This window comes from Balaenoptera borealis (assembly GCF_965194805.1).
Source record: "Balaenoptera borealis genome assembly, chromosome: 4".
Lineage (NCBI taxonomy): Eukaryota > Metazoa > Chordata > Mammalia > Artiodactyla > Balaenopteridae > Balaenoptera > Balaenoptera borealis.
Window position 1 is genome coordinate 38072415 of NC_138861.1, and position 20566 is coordinate 38092980.

At 36.9% G+C, this 20566-nt stretch overlaps 1 protein-coding gene across 1 annotated transcript in view; it reads left to right on the top strand.

Annotated features, from left to right (window-relative positions):
• TMEM184C (transmembrane protein 184C) overlaps positions 1 to 20566 on the top strand; it is a 31824-nt gene that overhangs the window by 2321 nt on the left and 8937 nt on the right. The window contains exons 2-4 of the mRNA XM_082389009.1: positions 7062 to 7192; positions 7289 to 7325; positions 7979 to 8184. Of these exons, the coding sequence (XP_082245135.1) occupies positions 7062 to 7192; positions 7289 to 7325; positions 7979 to 8184 (374 nt within the window). The remainder of the gene's footprint in view (positions 1 to 7061; positions 7193 to 7288; positions 7326 to 7978; positions 8185 to 20566) is intronic.

The window sequence follows — 20566 nt, forward strand, 5'->3', positions numbered from 1 at the left end:
ACGAGGCTCTGTTAACAATAACCAAAAGTCTCTGGGCCACCTGTCTTACCAGTTTGTTACTGTCCAGGAAACGGTTCCCTCTTCTTGTTGTTCCCTCTTCCCATATTGAAGAAGTTATGGATCTTATAGAACTATGTATTTGGTCAGTTGTTTCAAGTGGCCTAATCATCATTAATTTTATCTGAGTCTCAGTCACACATTTGGTAATGCAAGAAACAATAATCTTGTAAAACAGGCAGAATTCAAGTAATATAACTAGTAACATTAATAACGTCATAAGTAAGTATTAAGCTACGAACTTCGTTAGGTGTGGCCCAGTATCTCCCCAGGTCGTCTGACTAGTCTGTTCTGCACCAATCGCTGTCTTTAAGGGGAATGATATATTGGCATTGCACATAAAGCTCACCCTTGATGTCTGCACTGACAAGGCTAGTGGTGGGTCACCGTGACACCTTTCAGAATTGAAAAAGGAATGTTATCTTCTAAGGAATTATGTGGCTGGTACCAGAAGGAGAAAAAGTGATCGCTATGGTTGAGCAGGTATTTCTACCATTGAGGAGGTCTGGTTAATGCATAATGCAGATGCGTGATGCAACTAGAGGGGAGGGAGGAGGTCAAAGGGCAGAGAAAAAGTTCTATGTGTAAATATTTCTTGTCTTGCTTTAAAATGTAAATTTTTATTTCATCACTGATGTCAACTGTACTTTTTCAGTACGGGCATTTAAGGACAATTTTAATCTGCAATCTCGACTGCTAACACCCTGAGCCAAATTCTCATCGTGTATTCCCTGGACTATTCTGAACATACCAGCCAGAGTATCCAGTTAAAATATAAGTCACATTATGTGTCTCGTCTGAAAGTTTTCCAGTCACTCCTAGTCCTGGATTAAAAGCCAGTATTCCTGAGTATGGCATTGGAGCCCAACATGATCTGACACCATCCCCACCTCATCACCCTCTGACTCTCTATCCTCAGTTCCTGGGCCTCCTCCACGCTTGCTTTGCTCAAATGCAGGGCGGGCTCCCTCCTTAGGGCCTTTGCATGTCTTAATATGCCTTTCTCCAGACGGTATTCTCATTGCTTTGTGTCCTTCAGGTTTTTACTTCAATGTCACCCAGCCACCCAGTTTAAAAATTGCAAGCTTCACTTCCGCAACTCTTCATATCCTCTTCCCTTCTTTATATTTTTTAGGACTCACCACCATCTAACAGGATACATTTTTTATCTTGTTTTCTCCTTCTGCCCAAATATCAGATACTTAATAAATGATTATTTGAGTCCCAGTGATAAATCAGGCTGGTATTCTATATGGTTAGAGAGAGAAACATGGCACCTACTTTCATGGAACTTGGTGGTGGAAACAAACACAACCAGCAAAAACAAATCAATAAAATAAAATTATGTAAAATGCTATGTGGAAACTAAAGAAGATCTAAAAAGTGAACAAGCAGGGAAACATTATTACACATCTTCAAAAGACAACTCTACCAGCTTATGGAAAATTAAGTGGAAGTGGAAGAAGTTAGAAAGTTCTTTAAGGTAGTTCAGAGGTAGTGGGTGCCTGGGCTACGATGACTTATGGCCCAAGTCAGAATAGCAGAAACCGAGATGGAAAAGTGAATTTTAAGTATTATTGGAATTGAAGAAACAGGGCTTGACACTGGATTGGATTGGAGAAGAGAGGCAGTGAGAGAAAGGGGGAAATCAAGAACCACTCTGAGTTTTCTGTCTTGAACAACAGGGTACATGGTGATGCCAGTTACCAAGATGGAAACTCGATAGATACGGACAGGTTTGAAAGCATTTGAGTTCTGTTTGGGACACTTAGTTCAGGGTATATGAGAGACATTCCATTCACATGGGCACGTCAAATATGCTGTTGGAAATGCAAGTCTAGATAGAGCTCAGAAGTGTTTGAGCTGCAGATATACATATGAGTTGTCAGAACAGAGATGGTGTTGAAAGCCATAAAAATGGATGAGATTATAAAGGGGAAGAAGAAGAAGAAAAAGCAGAGGATGTGGCACCAACATCTATAGGTCACAGAGAAGAATAGGAACTTTTAAAAGCAGCAGCAGCCAGTGGGGAAGTAGGATGCCAGGAGAGGAGTGTCATGGAAGCCAGAACAGAAGAATAAAGTAGTGAACAGTCTGCTGCTGAGCCATCCATTGGAGGGTCATTTGTGATCCTCGTCATGGTTTCTATGGAGGTATCAGGCCGAAACTAGAGGCAGTTGTTTGAAGAATAAATGTGGAGTGAAGAAGTGGTATCAGAATATGAAGACAGGGACTTCCCTGGTGGCACAGTGGTTAAGAATCCACCTGCCAATGCAGGGGACATGGGTTCGAGCCCTGGTCCGGGAAGATCCCACATGCCGCAGAGCAACTAAGCCCGTGCACCACAGCTACTGAAGCCCACACACCTAGAGCCCATGCTCCACAACAAGAGAAGCCACCGCAATGAGAAGCCCATGCACCGCAACAAAGAGCAGCCCCCGCTCTCTGCAACTAGAGAAAGCCTGCGCGCAGCAACGGAGACCCAATGCAGCCCAAAATTAATTAATTAATTAATTAATTATTTTTTAAAATATGAAGACAAGTTTTTGTTCATTTTGTTTGTTTTGAGTATTTTTTGACTCAGGAGAATGAGTGGCACAGTAGATAGGAGTATGGGTTAAGGGAGGGTCCCCCACCCCCCTCCCCACCCAACCATTGTGTTTTGTTGTTAAAGTGTTAGAGACACTAACCACAGCATGTCCCTAAGATAAGGTATAATTTTCTTTAATCTTCTCAAAAGTCCTGAAGCATAGGAATTATCCCTATTTTACAGATGTGAAAACTGAGATGGATAAGTGGCTAAAGTGACACCGTGCTAAGTACTTAATATACAATCATTCTCATTATTCACTGGATGAGTTTTTGTCTCTAAAATGCATAACACTGTGCCCGGCACATAATAGGTGCTCAATAAGCCTGAATTATCACTATTGTTTTTAAAATATCATCACTATTGTTGCAATGGGGCAACAGTTCTGTTCTCGTGGGATAGTATTTTCAGATAGCATTTTCATTGGGATTAGGTTCGCAGCTGAACACCTAAAGCAAAGTTATAATGCATCTGATGGAGCACTAGAAAAAGTAATTGACATGTTTAGGGACAGTTTCGTATGAAAAATACTTGTCTTTTAAACATTAGAATCACAGTGCTCACCCTGTGAGAAGTCAGTGGGAACTAAGGTTGTAGAAAACTGGAGGTTCGGCTAGCCCATCCCATGCCCATGGGGCATATACTCATGACTGGAGTGGCCAGGTGACCATCTGCACCACTTAAACCATCTCTCATTCTCTTACTTGGTTGAGCATGTATAAGTGAGGTCATGTAAGTTAAATGCACGCATAAGGGACTTCTCTGGTGGTCCAGTGGTTAAGGCTTCACCTTCCAATGCAGGGGGTGCAGGTTCGATCCCTGGTCGGGAGCTAAGATCCCACATGCCTCGGGGCCAAAAAAACAAAACATAAAACAGAAGCAATATTGTAACAAACTCAATATTAAGACTTTAAAAATGGTCCACATCAAAAAATCTTTAAAAAAATAAAATAAAATAAAAAATAAATGCACACATGATGTCACGCTGCTCTGCATTTGTTTCACCCTGCCCTGCTGGTCCTATGTTCCAAGTAGCTACTCTGTGGAAGTGCTCCCTTCTTGCCCTCAGGACAAGTGGGCCCAGAAAGCACTCTCCTGTTTCTCTTTAACTCTCTGCTCTGAAAGCCTTTGGCTGAGTGAGTTAACTCACTCCTGGAGACTGGTCTTTAATGGTTTTTTTCTTTCCTCTCTGCTTTCTTCAAGTTCCCTTAGGAAAAAATATCTACACTACTTATCTCTTCCCTGTTTTGTGAGCCCAAAACACCCTACTCATGGCTGATAAGTTTAACATTAATTGGATCCTTCTATCAGTGTGTCTCAAATGTGAATAATTTATTTAGAGATAAATGTAAATTAAAATAAATGTAATAATCATATAAATAATTTGTACAGATACCTAGAGTTGACTTATTATAATGTCACCTAAATATGTACACGCATAAAATATGTTCAGTTTCTTATGCACACAGCTTTTTAAATAGCTTAAAAATCAAAACAATTATAAGACCAGTATTCAAATTAGTGGCGTTAATGTGGACAGGTGATGTTTTTCTGAAACTGATTCACCACTTGCAATGTAAAGCTGGTACTAACTCTGATGCAAGATTTTTAAAATTTGGAATCACTATAGTGAAATGACTCAATTCTCCAGTCACTTTTTTTGTTTGTTTGTTTTGTTTTGTTTTTTTAACATCTTTATTGGAGTATAATTGCTTTACAATGGTGTGTTAGTTTCTGCTTTATAACAAAGTGAATCAGTTATACATATACATATATCCCCATATCTCTTCCCTCTTGCGTCTCCTTCCCTATCCCACCCTCCCTATCCCACCCCTCTAGGTGGTCACAAAGCACCGAGCTGATCTCCCTGTGCTATGTGGCTGCTTCCCACTAGCTATCAGTTTTACATTTGGTAGTGTATATATGTCCATGCCACTCTCTCACTTTGTCCCAGCTTACCCTTCCCCCTCCCCGTGTCCTCAAGTACATTCTCTAGTAGGTCTGCATCTTTATTGCTGTCCTGCCCCTAGGTTCTTCATGACCATTTTTTTTTCTTAGATTCCATATATATGTGTTAGCATATGGTATTTGTTTTTCTCTTTCTGACTTACTTCACTCTGTATGACAGACTCTAGGTCCAACCACCTCACTACAAATAACTCAATTTCGTTTCTTTTTATGGCTGAGTAATATTCCATTGTATATATGTGCCACATCTTCTTTATCCAGTCACTTGTTTTATGATCATTTGAAAAAGAACTTTCTTCCTTATAGCACACAGAGGACACTTGACCATGATTAGTCACCAGCACATAATTTTTCTCTCAACTCTACCACCAAGTTCAACCTTTTGGCACTAAGGCAATCATAAAAACAAATGTGGGCATTAAAAGTACTTGACACTACTGTTCTTAATGAGCACCTTATAATGAAGATCTAGAATATATTATTATTAAGTCATCATTAAAATGAGTACTGAATTTTAAATGAAACTGAGCCAAGGAAAAAATCTCTGGAAAATTATTGTTCAGACATTCTTTTCAGAATCTTCACCTCTGCATATTTGCTTTTGACTTGCTGCTTTGATTAATCTCCAGCATTCAGCAAGACTTTTATTTGCTTTTCAAGTTTTCCATACAGTTGAATATAGAAATTCATTGTTGTAAATATACGTTTGTTCTCTATACTTTTGTTTTCTACTTCTTTAATCTTTGACCCTTTGTGAAAAAGAATCTTGTTCAAAACAGCAAAAACTACAAGTTGTGGACTTAAGTTCCTTTTCCATTAACTGTTCAAACTCCTCAAGTACTAAAAATAAATGCCCACCTTTTTGCTTTAAAAAATTAGCATTTAAAAAAAATTAGCATTTGCATTTTTTTTTTTTTAATTAAAAGGATTCACATTCTTCAAGGCAGGAGTACAAGTTTGCGTAAAATTCATTCCCGAGGGCCCCTCAGATAGAACAGAGTCTCAACTAAATTTGTTTTTACCAGAAAGCGAGTGGATTACTTCAACTCTATGTTAGGATGAAGTAATTCAAAGTATATTTTTAGAAATTGAGATTTTAGAGGATAAAATGTTGATCAGATATTGACCTAAAAGAGAAATTAAGGACTTCCCTGGTGACGCAGTGGTTAAGAATCCGCCTGCCAATGCAGGGGACACGGGTTTGAGCCCTTGTCCGGGAAGATCCCACATGCTGTAGAGCACCTAAGCTCGTGTGCCACAACTACTGAACCTGCGGCTCTAGAGCCCATGAGCCACAACTACCGAGCCTGCGCACCACATCTGAAGCCCCCGTGCCTGGAGCCCATGCTCCACAACAAGAGAAGCCACTGCAATGAGAAGCCCACGCACCGCAACGAAGAGTAGCCCTCGCTCTCCGCAACTAGAGAAAGCCTGCATGCAACAACGAAGACCCAACTCAGCCAAAAAAAAAGAAACTAGATCTTTTGAAAATGTAATGTCCTGAGTTGATAATACTGTATATAAGAGGGGCAGCCTATATTAGCACGGGTCCCTTGGACAGGAGTTGTGGCAGTGCTTAGCAAATGGGAGGGTCAAAAGACATGATGCATGTAAAGAACTCAGCAAAGTTATCAGGCAAATAGTCAGCGATCAGTAAGTGTTTTACTAACATGTTGGGTAACAGTAAAATTTGCAGAAAACATTGATTTGCAGATTTTTATCCAGACATAAAAGCGGAGGAATAAACCAGAAGAAGATTTTTAGATTTGACTTGCAGAAAATTTTAAAACTTTTCTATATCCTCAATCACAATAATCAAATATAAAAGGCAAATAACAAGTTAGGGGGAAATGACATGATGTTACTATTCTTTTTTTTTCTTTTAAAGGAATTCCTTTATTTTTATTTTTTATTTATTTATTTATTTATTTTTGGCTGTGTTGGGTCTTCGTTTCTGTGTAAGGGCTTTCTCTAGTTGTGGCAAGCGGGGGCCACTCTTCATCGCGGTGCGCGGGCCTCTCACTATCGCGGCCTCTCTCGTTGCGGAGCACAAGCTCCAGATGCACAGGCTCAGTAGTTGTGGCTCACGGGCCTAGTTGCTCCGCGGCATGTGGGATCTTCCCAGACCAGGGCTCGAACCCGAGTCCCCTGCTTTGGCAGGCAGATTCTCAACCACTGCGCCACCAGGGAAGCCCCGATGTTAATATTCTTAATGCATACAGTGCTGTTACAAAAGGCCATGTGAGGAAAAATCCACCCCCTCCTTCCACAAAAGCATAAATGGGCTGTTTATTGAAGAAGTAATAAAAGTAGCCACTAGTCATTTGGAAAATATTGAGCCTCGATAATAATCAAATAAATAAAAAGTTTTAAATACAAATATTTTATTTAGCTCTTTAGTTTTAATATCACAGAATTTATACTAACATGTTCTTTGCTGATTAAGGTTGGAATACACACCAAGGCTTGGTTTATTGCTGGAATCTTTTTGCTGTTGACTATACCTATCTCGCTTTGGGTGATATTGCAGCATTTAGTGCATTATACACAACCTGAACTACAGAAACCAATAATAAGGTAAATCTTTATATGTTTTGATTCTACTAGTGTTGTGTTGGCGTATCATAAATATGATGTAAACTGTTTTAAATTTATGTTTTGCTTTCCAAATAGAATTCTTTGGATGGTACCCATATACAGTTTAGATAGTGTAAGTATGCTTCATTTTATCTCATTAACTAAGAACTTGTTTGATGATGCTAACTGTAATTAAGGTAATAAAAGTAATATTATTTGGCAATAAGGAGTTAGGTTAATAAGTGAAAAGGTTCACTTGTTTTTAATATTAATAGAGAAGATAAAGTATAACCATAGAAAAGGCAGATGTTTTAAAATTTCAGATTAGTAGCTCTTAGTCCTTTAAAGAATGTAATACTTAAATTACATTATCATACTTTTTATTTATTATAATATTTATTTGGACCAAAACATAAATCTTCCCCAGTGGATTCTAATACATGCAGTTGTTACAGATAACTGCTTTAAGTTGATTAAATATAAAGAAAATGTCTTTAACATCATTTTCTATGATCGTGTGAAGAAGTTTCAGATTATATTTAAGAACTCAAGTACATAATTTAACTTCTCTCTTCATATTCATTATTTACCCCCAACACAAATGTTTTTGTTTACCAATATCCAAGATGTTTATTGCTTTTAAAAATTCATTTCACAGATTGTCTGGTAGCCCTCGTAATGATAAAATTTAGAAAGTTTGATCTAAGTATGTGAGTACCGTGAATTGGAGTGGTAATTCATTTTATCGTAGTTGCAGCTGTTTTTAACATCTGTGCTTCTTCATAGTGGATAGCATTGAAATATCCCAGCATTGCAATATATGTGGATACCTGCAGAGAATGTTATGAAGCTTATGTCATTTACAACTTTATGGGATTCCTTACCAATTACCTAACTAACCGGTATCCAAATCTGGTATTAATCCTTGAAGCCAAAGATCAGCAGAAACATTTCCCTCCTTTGTGTTGCTGTCCACCATGGACTATGGGAGAGTAAGTATGTTTGGTTTTAATTCTTTTATGTTTGGTTTTATTTAAGTGGGTTTAACTATCATTTCTCTGCAAAGTATTGTGTTAAGTACTATATGAAGGACAAAAAGTATAAGACAGAGTCCCTACCCTCATGTAGTTCATAGTCACGGGTGAAGACTAAGAAAACACATTTTTATAACCCACACATATAAGGTAGTTTGTTTTACATTATTCACGCTAAATAGAAAACTTAAAATGTTGTGGGGAAAAAACCTTAGAAATCATTTAATCAACGTCCTCTTACAGTTGGGAACCAGGGTCTGCAGAGATTAATTTACTCAAGTCACACAGCGAATTAATGGCAAAATCAGGTCTAAAACTCAAGGAGAAGGTAGTCTAGGTGGGGAAACAGCATTTGATATGAAATTAGAGCAACAAATAGCAATGTTTATTCTAGTAATATGTAAGTTGGCCTTATTATACATTCATGTAGGACAGTAAAGGAAAATAAAGCCTAAAAGGTTAAGTTGAAACTAAGATTGCATTTACTCTATGAATTTATTTTTCGGCAGGAAACATTTGAAACCAGCGTTTTAGAAAGATTAATTTTACAATACTATACAGGATGTGTTAGGGGGAGAAGAGTCCAGAAGAGGAAATAAACTAGGAGGTTATTATAGTAGTTCATTTGTGAGATAAGCTGAAGAGGAGTGTGAAATTGGAATAGAAAGGGGAGACAATAAGAGAATGCAACTGGAGAATCAACAGGACTTGATCACTGATAGAAGGGGATGTAGGTGGAAGTTGCAAGCCAGTGTAACTGGAATGACTTGGAGGAATCAGTGTAGATATATGGCCGAGGGTTAGCTACATTGCCTTCCATGCGGTACAGAACCATTTCTACAACATCAGCACTAAATGGAGCACCTACTGTGTGCTAGTATGTAGATATATCATAATACATATAACAGATGTAGAACTTAATGGAACTTACAGCTTGGTTAGGAATTAAATGAAGACACAAATATATAGTTACTTATTTCAGGAAATGCTATGAAGGAAAAAGAACAGGAGTCTATGAAAGAGGGTAGTAAGGAAAAAGTAACGTAGGTTGGGGATCAGGGGAGAGATATTGTGCTCAACTCCAAATAAAACAAGAACAAATAGGGATTTATAGCCAAAGAGATTGGGGTGGTCACTGGATGGAAAATTACTAAGGAGACATCAAGGGTAGGGGGATTCTCTCTAAACTGGCCTGACAAGAATCTTACTAAAGGCAGGCCAAGTCAACATCAAGAGTGAGGGATGAGGAGCTTGATCGCATATCCAGGGTAATCAGATACTGGGGGTGGGGTCGGGGTCGGGGTGGGGTGCTGGTGATGGGTGTCTTAGCAGGATTTGTTGCTCAGACTGACTTCACAGGCCAAAGACAGGGCCTAAGGATGATGCCTAGTTGAAAAGAAGGCTCAGAGGAGCCCCGTCTAAAGTTTGATCAAGGAGAGAGATTGTCTTTGTCAAGTGAGAAGCCATTATAGGATGTTAGGCAGAGGTCTGGTATCCAAGATTACTTGTACTCTTTGTAGACTGAACTGGACGTGGGCATAGATGCAAGAGATTGCAGTGGTCCAGTATATATGATGATGGTGGTGGTGGTGGTGGTGGTGGCAGCGGCAGCTTGGCTTTGAGCAGGACTCTTCTATTAATACAGAACCTGAGATGAGGCTCTAGCTGCCTCTTCAGGCTAGCTCATCAGTTAGCAGGTGGTCAACACAAAAGCTTTTTCAAATGATGCTATAGGTCAAAATTGCCCTTTTCTGTGCTTGTGCAATTGATTTATTCCTAACTACACAAGCAATTACATTTATTCTCGTTAAGACTCTGTGTTGGTTTCATTTTTTTCCCTGAGACTCTTAGGTTCCGACAGCTGCTACCTGAATAATATCAGCAGTGCATCCATAACTGTAACCCAGGTTTTCTTTCTTTGAAGACGTTAAGCATTTACCAAATCCATGCCGTTTGGGGGTATGGTTTTAGTAATATAAAATTTCTCATCCTCTTGTATATAAATACATTTTAGGTTACCAGTCTCCTTCTATTAGATAACTGGTGTTATATATATGTTCATTACTCAGAATATTGCTGTTGAGGATAATTCAGTATAATGCTTTGGTTTTAAGATGCAAATGCCACGGCAAGTCTCTAGTCCTTAGATGTTAAAATTAAGTCTGCTTTTTGTACTCTGATTTCTGTGACATAAGCAGTGAGCACAATGAGTTTTCTTTTAATGAATGTTAGATTTTATGTATGTTAGTTTGTGAGAGGAGGGGAACATTTTACCTAGTGATTTAATACTGTTATGAAACAAATGTTTTCATGAAAGAGTACTAACTTACTATGTATTCCCTTCCTCCCTCTTGTTTCTAAAATTTGGGTCGCAGCCTACTAAATTACATTTGACACAATTTGAAAAAATTTGCCCTGGGGTATGTACCTTGGAGTGGATACGCTAGGTCTTTAGGTTTTGTGCAACTTTGTGATAAATTGATTGCTGAAGTGGCAGTACCAAATTACTCTCCCATTAACAGTAGAAAAGATTTCTAATTGAACCACACCCTCACCTATATTTAGAATTACCAGGACTTATTTATGTTTGCCTGTCAAGAGGGTGTAAAGGATTTCCCTGATTAGTAGTGAGGTTGAGCAACTTTTCATATGTTTATTAGCCATTTGTGTTTCCTTTCTGAGGAATGATTGTTTCTGTTTCTCATTTTTTAATGGGTTGTCTGTATGGGATCTTGATATGTTTAGATACTAATTCTTTATTTAAAGCATGTTAAAAATATCTTTTTCTAGTTTTTGGCCTGCTTTGGCACTTTTACTATATATTTTGATAAATGAAAGTTGTGAATTTTTATATTGTTGAATTTATCAATCTTATTTTATAGTAAGTACTTTGCGTCTTGTTCAAAAAACTCTTCCTGACCCCAGGATTATAAAAACGTTCTCCTATGCTTTTCTTCTAAACATTTCATATATTTTCCATTAAAGCTTGTAACAGGGACTTCCCTGATGGTTCAGTGGCTAAGACTCTGCACTTCCACTGCAGGGGGTGCGGGTTCGATCCCTGGTTGGGGAACTAAGATCCCACGTGCCATGCAACACAGCCAAAAAAAAAAAAAAAAAAGACTTATAAACACATATTGATTTTTTTTTTCATATGTTGTGTGAGGTAGGAATGCAGTTTCATTTTATTCCATTGGCTTCCTGACTTAGCACCATTCTCTCTCCTACCTCACTGGTCTATGTTGCCATCTCTGCCGTATATAAAGGTTCCATATATATGGGTCTATTTGTGATCTTCTTTTTTTCTCTTTTATTGGTTAACTTCTCTATCCCCGGACCAATTCCATACATTAACTACTATAGTTTATTAATAAGCCTTAAAATAGAAGGGCAGGTGCCCCAACCCTATTATCTTGGCTATTCTTGGGTCGATGCTCTTACATATAAATTTTAGAATCAGCTCGTCAGGTTGTTTGAAAAGCCCTATTGGAATTTTTTGATTGGAAGTGAATTCAATCTTCAGTTTATTGACATTTTTATGGTTTTGAGTCTTCTTATCTATGAATATTGTCTACTTTCTACTTATTTAGCTCTGCATTTATCTTTTAATTAAGTATAGTTTTCTCATAAAAGTCTTGTAAATCTTTTGTTGACCTTATAAACATCTTATATTTTATTGCTATTATAAATGGCATCTTTTTAAAAAATTAGTTTAATTGCTGCCAGTGTGTAGAAAGGCAGTTGATTTTTGTATATTGAGCCTATATCCAAAAATCTTGTTAAATCTTCTTATTCTGTAGATCTTAATAAGTTCTCTGTAGCCAGTCATCTTCAAAAGAAGGATTTGTTTGCTTTCTAGTCTTTATACCACACATTTCTCTTTCTTCTCACTGTGCTGATGAGTACCTCTAGACTTTCTTTCATCATTCCTGGTTTTAAAGGGAATTCTTATAAAATTTCACATTTTGATTTAATGTTTCTAAAGGTGTTTTGTAGGCATCCTTTATTAGGTTAAAAAGCTCCTTTTTACCCCTAGTTTGTTAAGAGTTCTTAATCATGAGTAAGTATTGAATTTCATCAAATGCTTTTTCTATACCTATTGAGACAATCATAATTTTTTGCTTTTAACCTGTTAATATAGTGAATTAGATTAATGGCTTTTCTAATGTTAAAATCCCCTTGCTTTTAGAAGATAAATTTTAAGTGGTTATGATGTATCATCAGCTTTTCTACATCATAAGCTTTATAGAATTTTTACACCTTTGTTCATGAGAAAGATTGGGTTATGATTTTCCTTTCTTATACTGGCCCTGTCTGGTTTTCACATCCAAGTTTTGCTGCCTGAATAGGAGTTATTGCCTTTTATTTATGTATCACAGAAAGAGATTATATACTATACCTTGAAAGATTAGTTCTGGACTGTTTTTTGTGGGAGGACAATTATAGAACTATTTAGGCTTCCCGTTGTTTCTGGAGTAAATTTTTTTTTAACTATAGCATTTAGGAATTAAGCAGAATAGACGAAGTTTAAAAATGTATAGGTAGGGGACTTCCCTGGTGGTACAGTGGTTAAGAATCCGCCTGCCAATGCAGGGGACACGGGTTCGATCCCTAGTCCGGGAAGATCCCACATGCCGCAGAGCAACTAAGCTCGTGCGCCACAACTACTGAGCCTGCACTCTAGAGCCCACGCGCCACAACTACTGAGCCCACGCACCACAACTACTGAAACCCATGCACTCTAAGGCCTGCATGCCATAACTACTGAGATTGTGTGCTGCAACTACTGAAGCCTGTGTGCCTGGAGCCCGTGCTCTGCAACAAGAGAAGCCACCACGATGATAAGCCCGCCTACTACAATGAAGAGTAGCCCCTGCTCACTGCAACTAGAGAAAGCCCGTGCACAGCAACAAAGACCCAACACAGCCAAAAAAATGTATAGGTAGGGACTTCCCTGGTGGTCCATTGGTTATGACTCCACGCTTCCACTGCAGGACGCAGGTTCGATCCCTGGCCAGGGAACTAAGATACCACGTGCCACATGGCGCGGCCAAAAAATAAAAATAAAATAAAATAAAATGTATAAGCATATATTAGTTTATATCTTAATCTCTTTTGAATCTGTCATTATGACTCCTTTTCCCTTTCTAATGTTACTAGTATCTCTATTTTTTCCTTGAACAATCTTGCCAGAAGTTTGCCTATTTTTAACTAGTCTTTTTAAGAACTGACTCTTGGTTTTGTTGATTCTCTGTATGTTTGTTTTCTATTTCATTCGTTTATACTCTATTTTTACTTCATTTCTCCCATTTCCTTTGGTTTACTCTGTTCTTATTCTAACATGAGTCTTAGCTCATTAATTTCTAGCCTTTCTTCTTTTTTAATACTGCATTTAAAACTCTACAATCCCGTTCATGTTCTGCATTCACTGAATCCCTGTTTTTGTTGGGGTATAATTGACATGCAACACTGTATTAGTTTTAGTTGTCCAACATAACTATTCAATATTTGTATATACAGTAAATGAAATGACAACCACAATAAGTCTGTTTAACATCTATCACCCCATGAATCCATTTTCATATTTAATATTTTCATCATCATCCAGTTTAAGGTTTTTAAGTTTCTGTTTGGATTTTTTCTTTACCCAAGTTATTTTGAAGTATTTTAAAATTTCCAAATATGAGGATTTTTTTTCATTTTTCATTTTATTTATTTGCATTGTAGTCAGAGAATGTACGAGACAGTCTCTGAACTTGGTTAAGATTTGTTTCATGCCCTCTGGTACATGATCAGTTTTCATAATGGTTCTCTGTGTGCTTGAAGAGAATGTGTATGCTGTATTAGTGAGTGGCTGTGTAGTGTTTATGTCCATGAGGTCAATCTTATTTTAGTATGTTATTCAGTTTGTCTACATTTCTGTTGATTTTGGCTACTTGTTCTATCAGTTACTGAAAGAGACGTTGAAATTCTGCCACTGATAATTTGTCAATTGCTTTGTGTACTTCTGTCAGTTTTTGCTTTATGTTTAGATACTGTTTCTATTCCAAAAAATCTTTTTTGTCTTAAAGTTACTTTGTCTGATGTTAACAGGTGTCCTATCTTTCCTTTGTTTAGTATTTGCCTGACTTACCTTTCACTATCTTTTACTTTCATCTTTTCTGTGTCCTTATGTTTTAGGTGTATAACTTTTTTTTTTAAGTTTAGTGTTTTTTTTTTTAAATTCTAATCTGACAATCCATCACTTATACAAGGTATGCTATTTATATTTTTGTGATTATTGATATATTCATTTATAACTTTTGCCACTTTTTGTTCTGTGTCTGTCTCACTTTTTCTAGTTTCCTTTTTTCATTGATTACATTTTTAAAATAAACTTTTATTTTGGAATAATTTTAAATTTACAGGAAAGTTGTAAAGACAAGACAGAGATTCCCTATTACCCTTCATCCAGCTTCCCCTAATATTAACACCTTTTGTAATCCTGGTACATTTGTCAAAAGTAAGGAATAGGGCTTCCCTGGTGGCACAGTGGTTGAGAATCTGCCTGCTAATGCAGGGGACACGGGTTCGAGCCCTGGTCTGGGAAGATCCCACATGCCGCAGAGCAACTGGGCCCATGAGCCACAACTACTGAGCCTGTGTGTCTGGAGCCTGTGCTCCGCAACAAGAGAGGCCGCGATAGTGAAGAGGCCCTCGCACCACAATGAAGAGTGGCCCCCGCTTGCCACAACTAGAGAAAGCCCTCGCACAGAAACGAAGACTCAACACAGCCAAAAATAAATATAAAAATAAAAATAAATTAAAAAAAAAAAAAGTAAGAAATAACATTGGTACAATACTGTTAACTGCAGACTATTCAGATTTCCTCAGTTTTTCCACTAATGTCCTTTTTCTGTTCCAGGATCCAATCCAGGAATCCAGATTGCATTTAGCCTCTTTTTAAAAATATAAAATTTCATTTAATACTTTGAAAAAGGTATAAGAAGTTTGAGAAGGTCCTTCTAATTATTTAATAAAGATTTTAATAAATAATTTTAAAGTTTTTCAATCATTTCTGGGATACAAACAAATTTAATAAATGTAATAGACAAATATATTTTATACCACCCACATTGAACAAAAGTTAATACATTACAGGTCTGTGATTCCATATTTGCAATTGTTAAAAAATGTATATATATGTATATAAAGCCTTGAAAACCAAAAGTTTTTTCATAGCTTATCTAGTGATAAAACTTTATTTATAATCTTTGACTATTTGTAGTTTTAATGTGACTATCTTACTGTTCACGGAGTACACTGCAGCTGTATCAATGTTGGGTTACAGGTGCTACTCCAAATCTCACTGATAGTTGATTACGTTATTTTGTTGATGTTTTTCTTATTCCATTTTTCTTCCCTCACTACTAGTTTGGAAGTTATACTTTCTATTTCTAGTCTTATTGTGACTATATAAAGCCCTATTTTAATCTTAAAAATTAGATATCAATTTTTGGATAGTTTTTTTTTTTTTTTGGTAATTCTTTTATAGATTTAACTATAGTGCATCAGTTTATTTGTTCCTTACTCCTTCTTGCATCTCAGATCTTCTGACTGGGATCACTTCCTTCTTTCTAAAGTATGGCCCTTGAAAGTTCATTTAGCATCAGTGTATCAGTGGCAAATTTTCTCAGATATACTTAACCAAAAATATCTTTATTTTGCCCTCATTCTTGAAAGATAGTTTTGCTAGATATAATCCTTTGTTGACAGGAATTTTCTCCAAACATTTTGAAGATTTTGTTCCACCTAATTCTGGCTTCAATTGTTACTGTTAAGCCTCTACTGTCAATCCAGTTGTCATTCCATTATAGGTGACCTATCTCCAACTGCATTTTTTTTTTGAAGTTTTAAATTTTATTTATTTTTTTATACAGCAGGTTCTTATTAGTTATCCATTTTATACATATTAGTGTATATATGTCAATCCCAATCTCCCAATTCATCATACCACCACCACCCCACGCCAGCCACTTTCCCCTCTTGGTGTCCATACGTTTGTTCTCTGCGTCTGTGTCTCTATTTCTGCCGTGCAAACTGGTTCATCTGTACCATTTTTCTAGGTTCCACATATATGCGTTAATATATGATATTTGTTTTTCTCTTTCTGACTTACTTCACTCTGTATGACAGTCTCTAGATCCATCCACGTCTCAACAAATGACCCAATTTCGTTCCTTTTTATGGCTGAGTAATACTCCATTGTATATATGTACCACATCTTCTTTATCCATTCATCTGTCGATGGCCATTTAGGTTACTTCCATGTCCTGGCCATTGTAAACAGTGCTGCAGTGAACATTGGAGTGCATGTGTCTTTTTGAATTATTGTTTTCTCAGGGTATATGCCCAGTAGTGGGATTGTTGGGTCATATGGTAATTCTATTTTTAGTTTTTTAAGGAACCTCCATACTGTTCTCCATAGTGACTGTATCAGTTTACATTCCCACCAACAGTGCAAGAGGGTTCCCTTTTCTCCACACCCTCTCCAGCATTTGTTGTTTGTAGATTTTCTGATGATGCCCATTCAAACTGGTGTGAGGTGATACCTCATGGTAGTTTTGATTTGCATTTCTCTAATAATTAGTGATGTTGAGCAGCTTTTCATGTGCCTCTTGGCCATCTGTGTGTCTACTTCGGAGAAATGTCTACTTAGGTCTTCCACCCATTTTTTGATTGGGTTGTTTGTTTTTTTAATATTAAGCTGCATGAGCTGTTTATATATTTTGGAGATTAATCCTTTGTTCATTGATTCATTTGCGAATATTTTCTCCCATTCTGAGGGTTGTCTTTTTGTCTTGTTTATGTATTCCTTCACTGTGCAAAAGCTTCTAAGTTTCATTAGGTCCCATTTGTTTATTTTTGTTTTTATTTCCATTACTCTAGGAGGTGGGATCAAAGAAGATCTTGCTGTGATTTATGTCAAAGAGTGTTCTTCCTATGTTTTCCTCTAAGAGTTTTATAGTGTCCAGTCTTAGATTTAGGTCTTTAATCCATTTTGAGTTTATTTTTGTGTATGGTGTTAGGGAGTGTTCTAATTTCATTCTTTTACATGGAGCTGTCCAGTTTTCCCAGCACCACTTATGTCAGAGACTGTCTTTTCTCCATTGTATATCCTTGCCTCCTTTGTCATAGATTAGTTGACCATAGGTGCGTGGGTTTATCTCTGGGCTTTCTGTCCTGTTCCATTGATCTATATTTCTGTTTTTGTGCCAGTACCATACTGTCTTGATTACTGTAGCTTTGTAGTATAGTCTGAAGTCAGGGAGTCTGATTCCTCCAGCTCCATTTTTTTCCCTCAAGACTGTTTTGGCTATTCGGGGTCTTTTGTGTCTCCATACAAATTTTAAGATTTGTTTTTTTCTAGTTCTGTAAAACTGCCGTTGGTAGTTTGATAGGAATTGCATTGAATCTGTAGATTGCTTTGGGAAGTACAGTCATTTTCACAATATTGATTCTTCCAATCCAAGAACATGGTATATCTCTCCATCTGTTTGTATCATCTTTAATTTCTTTCATCAGTGTCTTATATCTGCATACAGGTCTTTTGTCTCCCTAAGTAGGTTTATTCCTAGGTATTTTATTCTTTTTGTTGCAACGGGGAATGGGAGTGTTTCCTTAATTTCTCTTTCAGATTTTTCATCATTAGTGAATAGGAATGCAAGAGATTTCTGTGCATTTATTTTGTGTCCTGCACCTTTACCAAATTCATTGATTAGCTCTAGTAGTTTTCTGGTGGCATCTTTAGGATTGTCTATGTATAGTATCATGCCATCTGCAAACAGTGACAGTTTTACTTCTTCTTTTCCAATTTGTGTTCCTTTTATTTCTTTTTCTTCTCTGATTGCTGTGGCTAGGACTTCCAAAACTATGTTGAATAATAGTGGTGAGAGTGGACATCCTTGTCTTGTTCCTGATCTTAGAGGAAATGCTTTCAGTTTATCACCATTGAGAATGATGTTTGCTGTGGGTTTGTCGTATATGGCCTTTATTATGTTGAGGTAGGTTCCCTCTATGCCCACTTTGTGGAGAGTTTTTATCATAAATGGGTGTTGAATTTTGTCAAAAGCTTTTTCTGCATCTATTGAGATGATAATATGGTTTCTATTTTTCAATTTGTTAATATGGTGAATCACATTGATTTGTTTGCATATATTAAAGAATCCTTGCATCCCTGGGATAAATTCCACTTGTTCATGGTGTATGATCCTTTTAATATATTGTTGGATTCTGTTTGCTAGTATTTTGTTGAGGATTTTTGCATCTAAATTCATCAGAGATATTGGTCTGTAATTTTCTTTTTTTGTAGTATCTTTGTCTGGTTTTGGTATCAGAGTGATGGTGGCCTCATAGAATGAGTTTGGGAGTGTTCCTTCCTCTGCAATTTTTTGGAAGAGTTTGAGAAGGATGGGTGTTAGCTCTTCTCTAAATGTTTGATAGAATTCGCCTGTGAAGCCATCTGGTCCTGGACTTCTGTTTGTTGGAAGATTTTTAATCACAGTTTCAATTTCATTACTTGTGATTGGTCTGTTCATATTTTCTATTTCTCCCTGGTTCAGTCTTGGAAGGTTAAACCTTTCTAAGAATTTGTCCATTTCTTCCAGGTTGTCCATTTTATTGGCATAGAGTTGCTTGTAGTAGTCTCTTAGGATGCTTTGTATTTCTGCGGTGTCTGTTGTAACTTCTCCTTTTTCATTTCTGATTTTATTGATTTGAGTCCTCTCCCTCTTTTTCTTGATGAGTCTGGCTAATGGCTTATTAATTTTGTTTATCTTCTCAAAGAACCAGCTTTTAGTTTTATTGATCTTTGCTATTGTTTTCTTCGTTTCTATTTCATTTATTTCTGCTCTGATCTTTATGATTTCTTTCCTTCTACTAACTTTGGGTTTTGTTTGTTCTTCTTTCTCTAGTTTCTTTAGGTGTAAGGTTAGATTGTTTATTTGAAATTTTTCTTGATTCTTGAGGTAGGCTTGTATTGCTATAAACTTCCCTCTTAGAACTGCTTTTGCTGCATCCCATAGGTTTTGGATTGTAGTGTTTTCGTTGTCATTTGTCTCTAGGTATTTTTTGATTTCCTCTTTGATTTCCTCCGTGAACTCTTGGTCATTTAGTAGTGTGTTGTTTAGCCTTTATGTGTTTGTATTTTTTACAGATTTTTTTCTTGTAATTGATATCTAGTCTCATAGCGTTGTGGTCGGAAAATATATTTGATACAATTTCAATTTTCTTAAATTTACCAGTGCTTGATTTGTGACCCAGGATATGATGTAACCTTTAAACTGTTCCATGAGGACTTGAGAAGAAAGTGTAATCTGCTGTTTTTGGATGGAATGTCAAATATCAATTAAATCTATCTGGTCTATTGTGTCATTTAAAGCTTGTGTTTCCTTATTAATTTTCTGGTTCGATGATCTGTCCATTGGTGTAAGTGAGGTGTTAAAGTCCCCCACTATTATCGTGTTACTGTCGATTTCCTCTTTTATAGCTGTTAGCAGTTGCCTTATGTATCAAGGTGCTCCTTTGTTGGGTGCATGTATATTTATAATTGTTATATCTTCTTCTTGGATTGATCCCTTGATCATTATGTAGTGTCCTTCCTTGTCTCTTGTAACATTCTTTATTTTAAAGTCTATTTTATCTGATATGAGTATTGCTACTCCAGCTTTCTTTTGATTTCCATTTGCATGGAATATCTTTTTCCATTCCCTCACTTTCAGTCTGTATGTGTCCCTAGGTCTGAAGTAGGTCTCTTGTAGACAGCATATATATGGGTCTTGTTTTTGTATCCATTCAGCAAGCCTGTGTCTTTTGGTTGGCACATTTAATCCATTCACACTTAAGGTAATTATTGATATGTATGTTCCTTTTACCATGTTCTTAATTGTTATGGGTTTGTTTTTATAGGTCCTTTTCTTCTCTTGTGTTTCCCACTTAGAGAAGTTCCCTTAGCATTTGTTGTAGAGCTGGTTTGGTGGTGCTGAATTCTCTTAGCTTTTGCTTGTCTGTAAAGCTTTTGATTTTTCTGTCAAATCTGAATGAGATCCTTGCCGGGTAGAGTAATCTTGGTTGTAGCTTCTTCCCTTTCATCACTTTAAGTATATCATGCCACTCCCTTCTGGCTTGTAGAGTTTCTGCTGAGAAATCAGCTCTTAACCTTATGGGAGTTCCCTTGTATGTTATTTGTCATTTTTCCCTTGTTGCTTTCAATAATTTTTCTTTGTCTTTAATTCTTGCCAATTTGATTACTGTGTGTCTCGGCGTGTTTCTCTTTGGGTTTATCCTGCCTGGGACTCTCTGC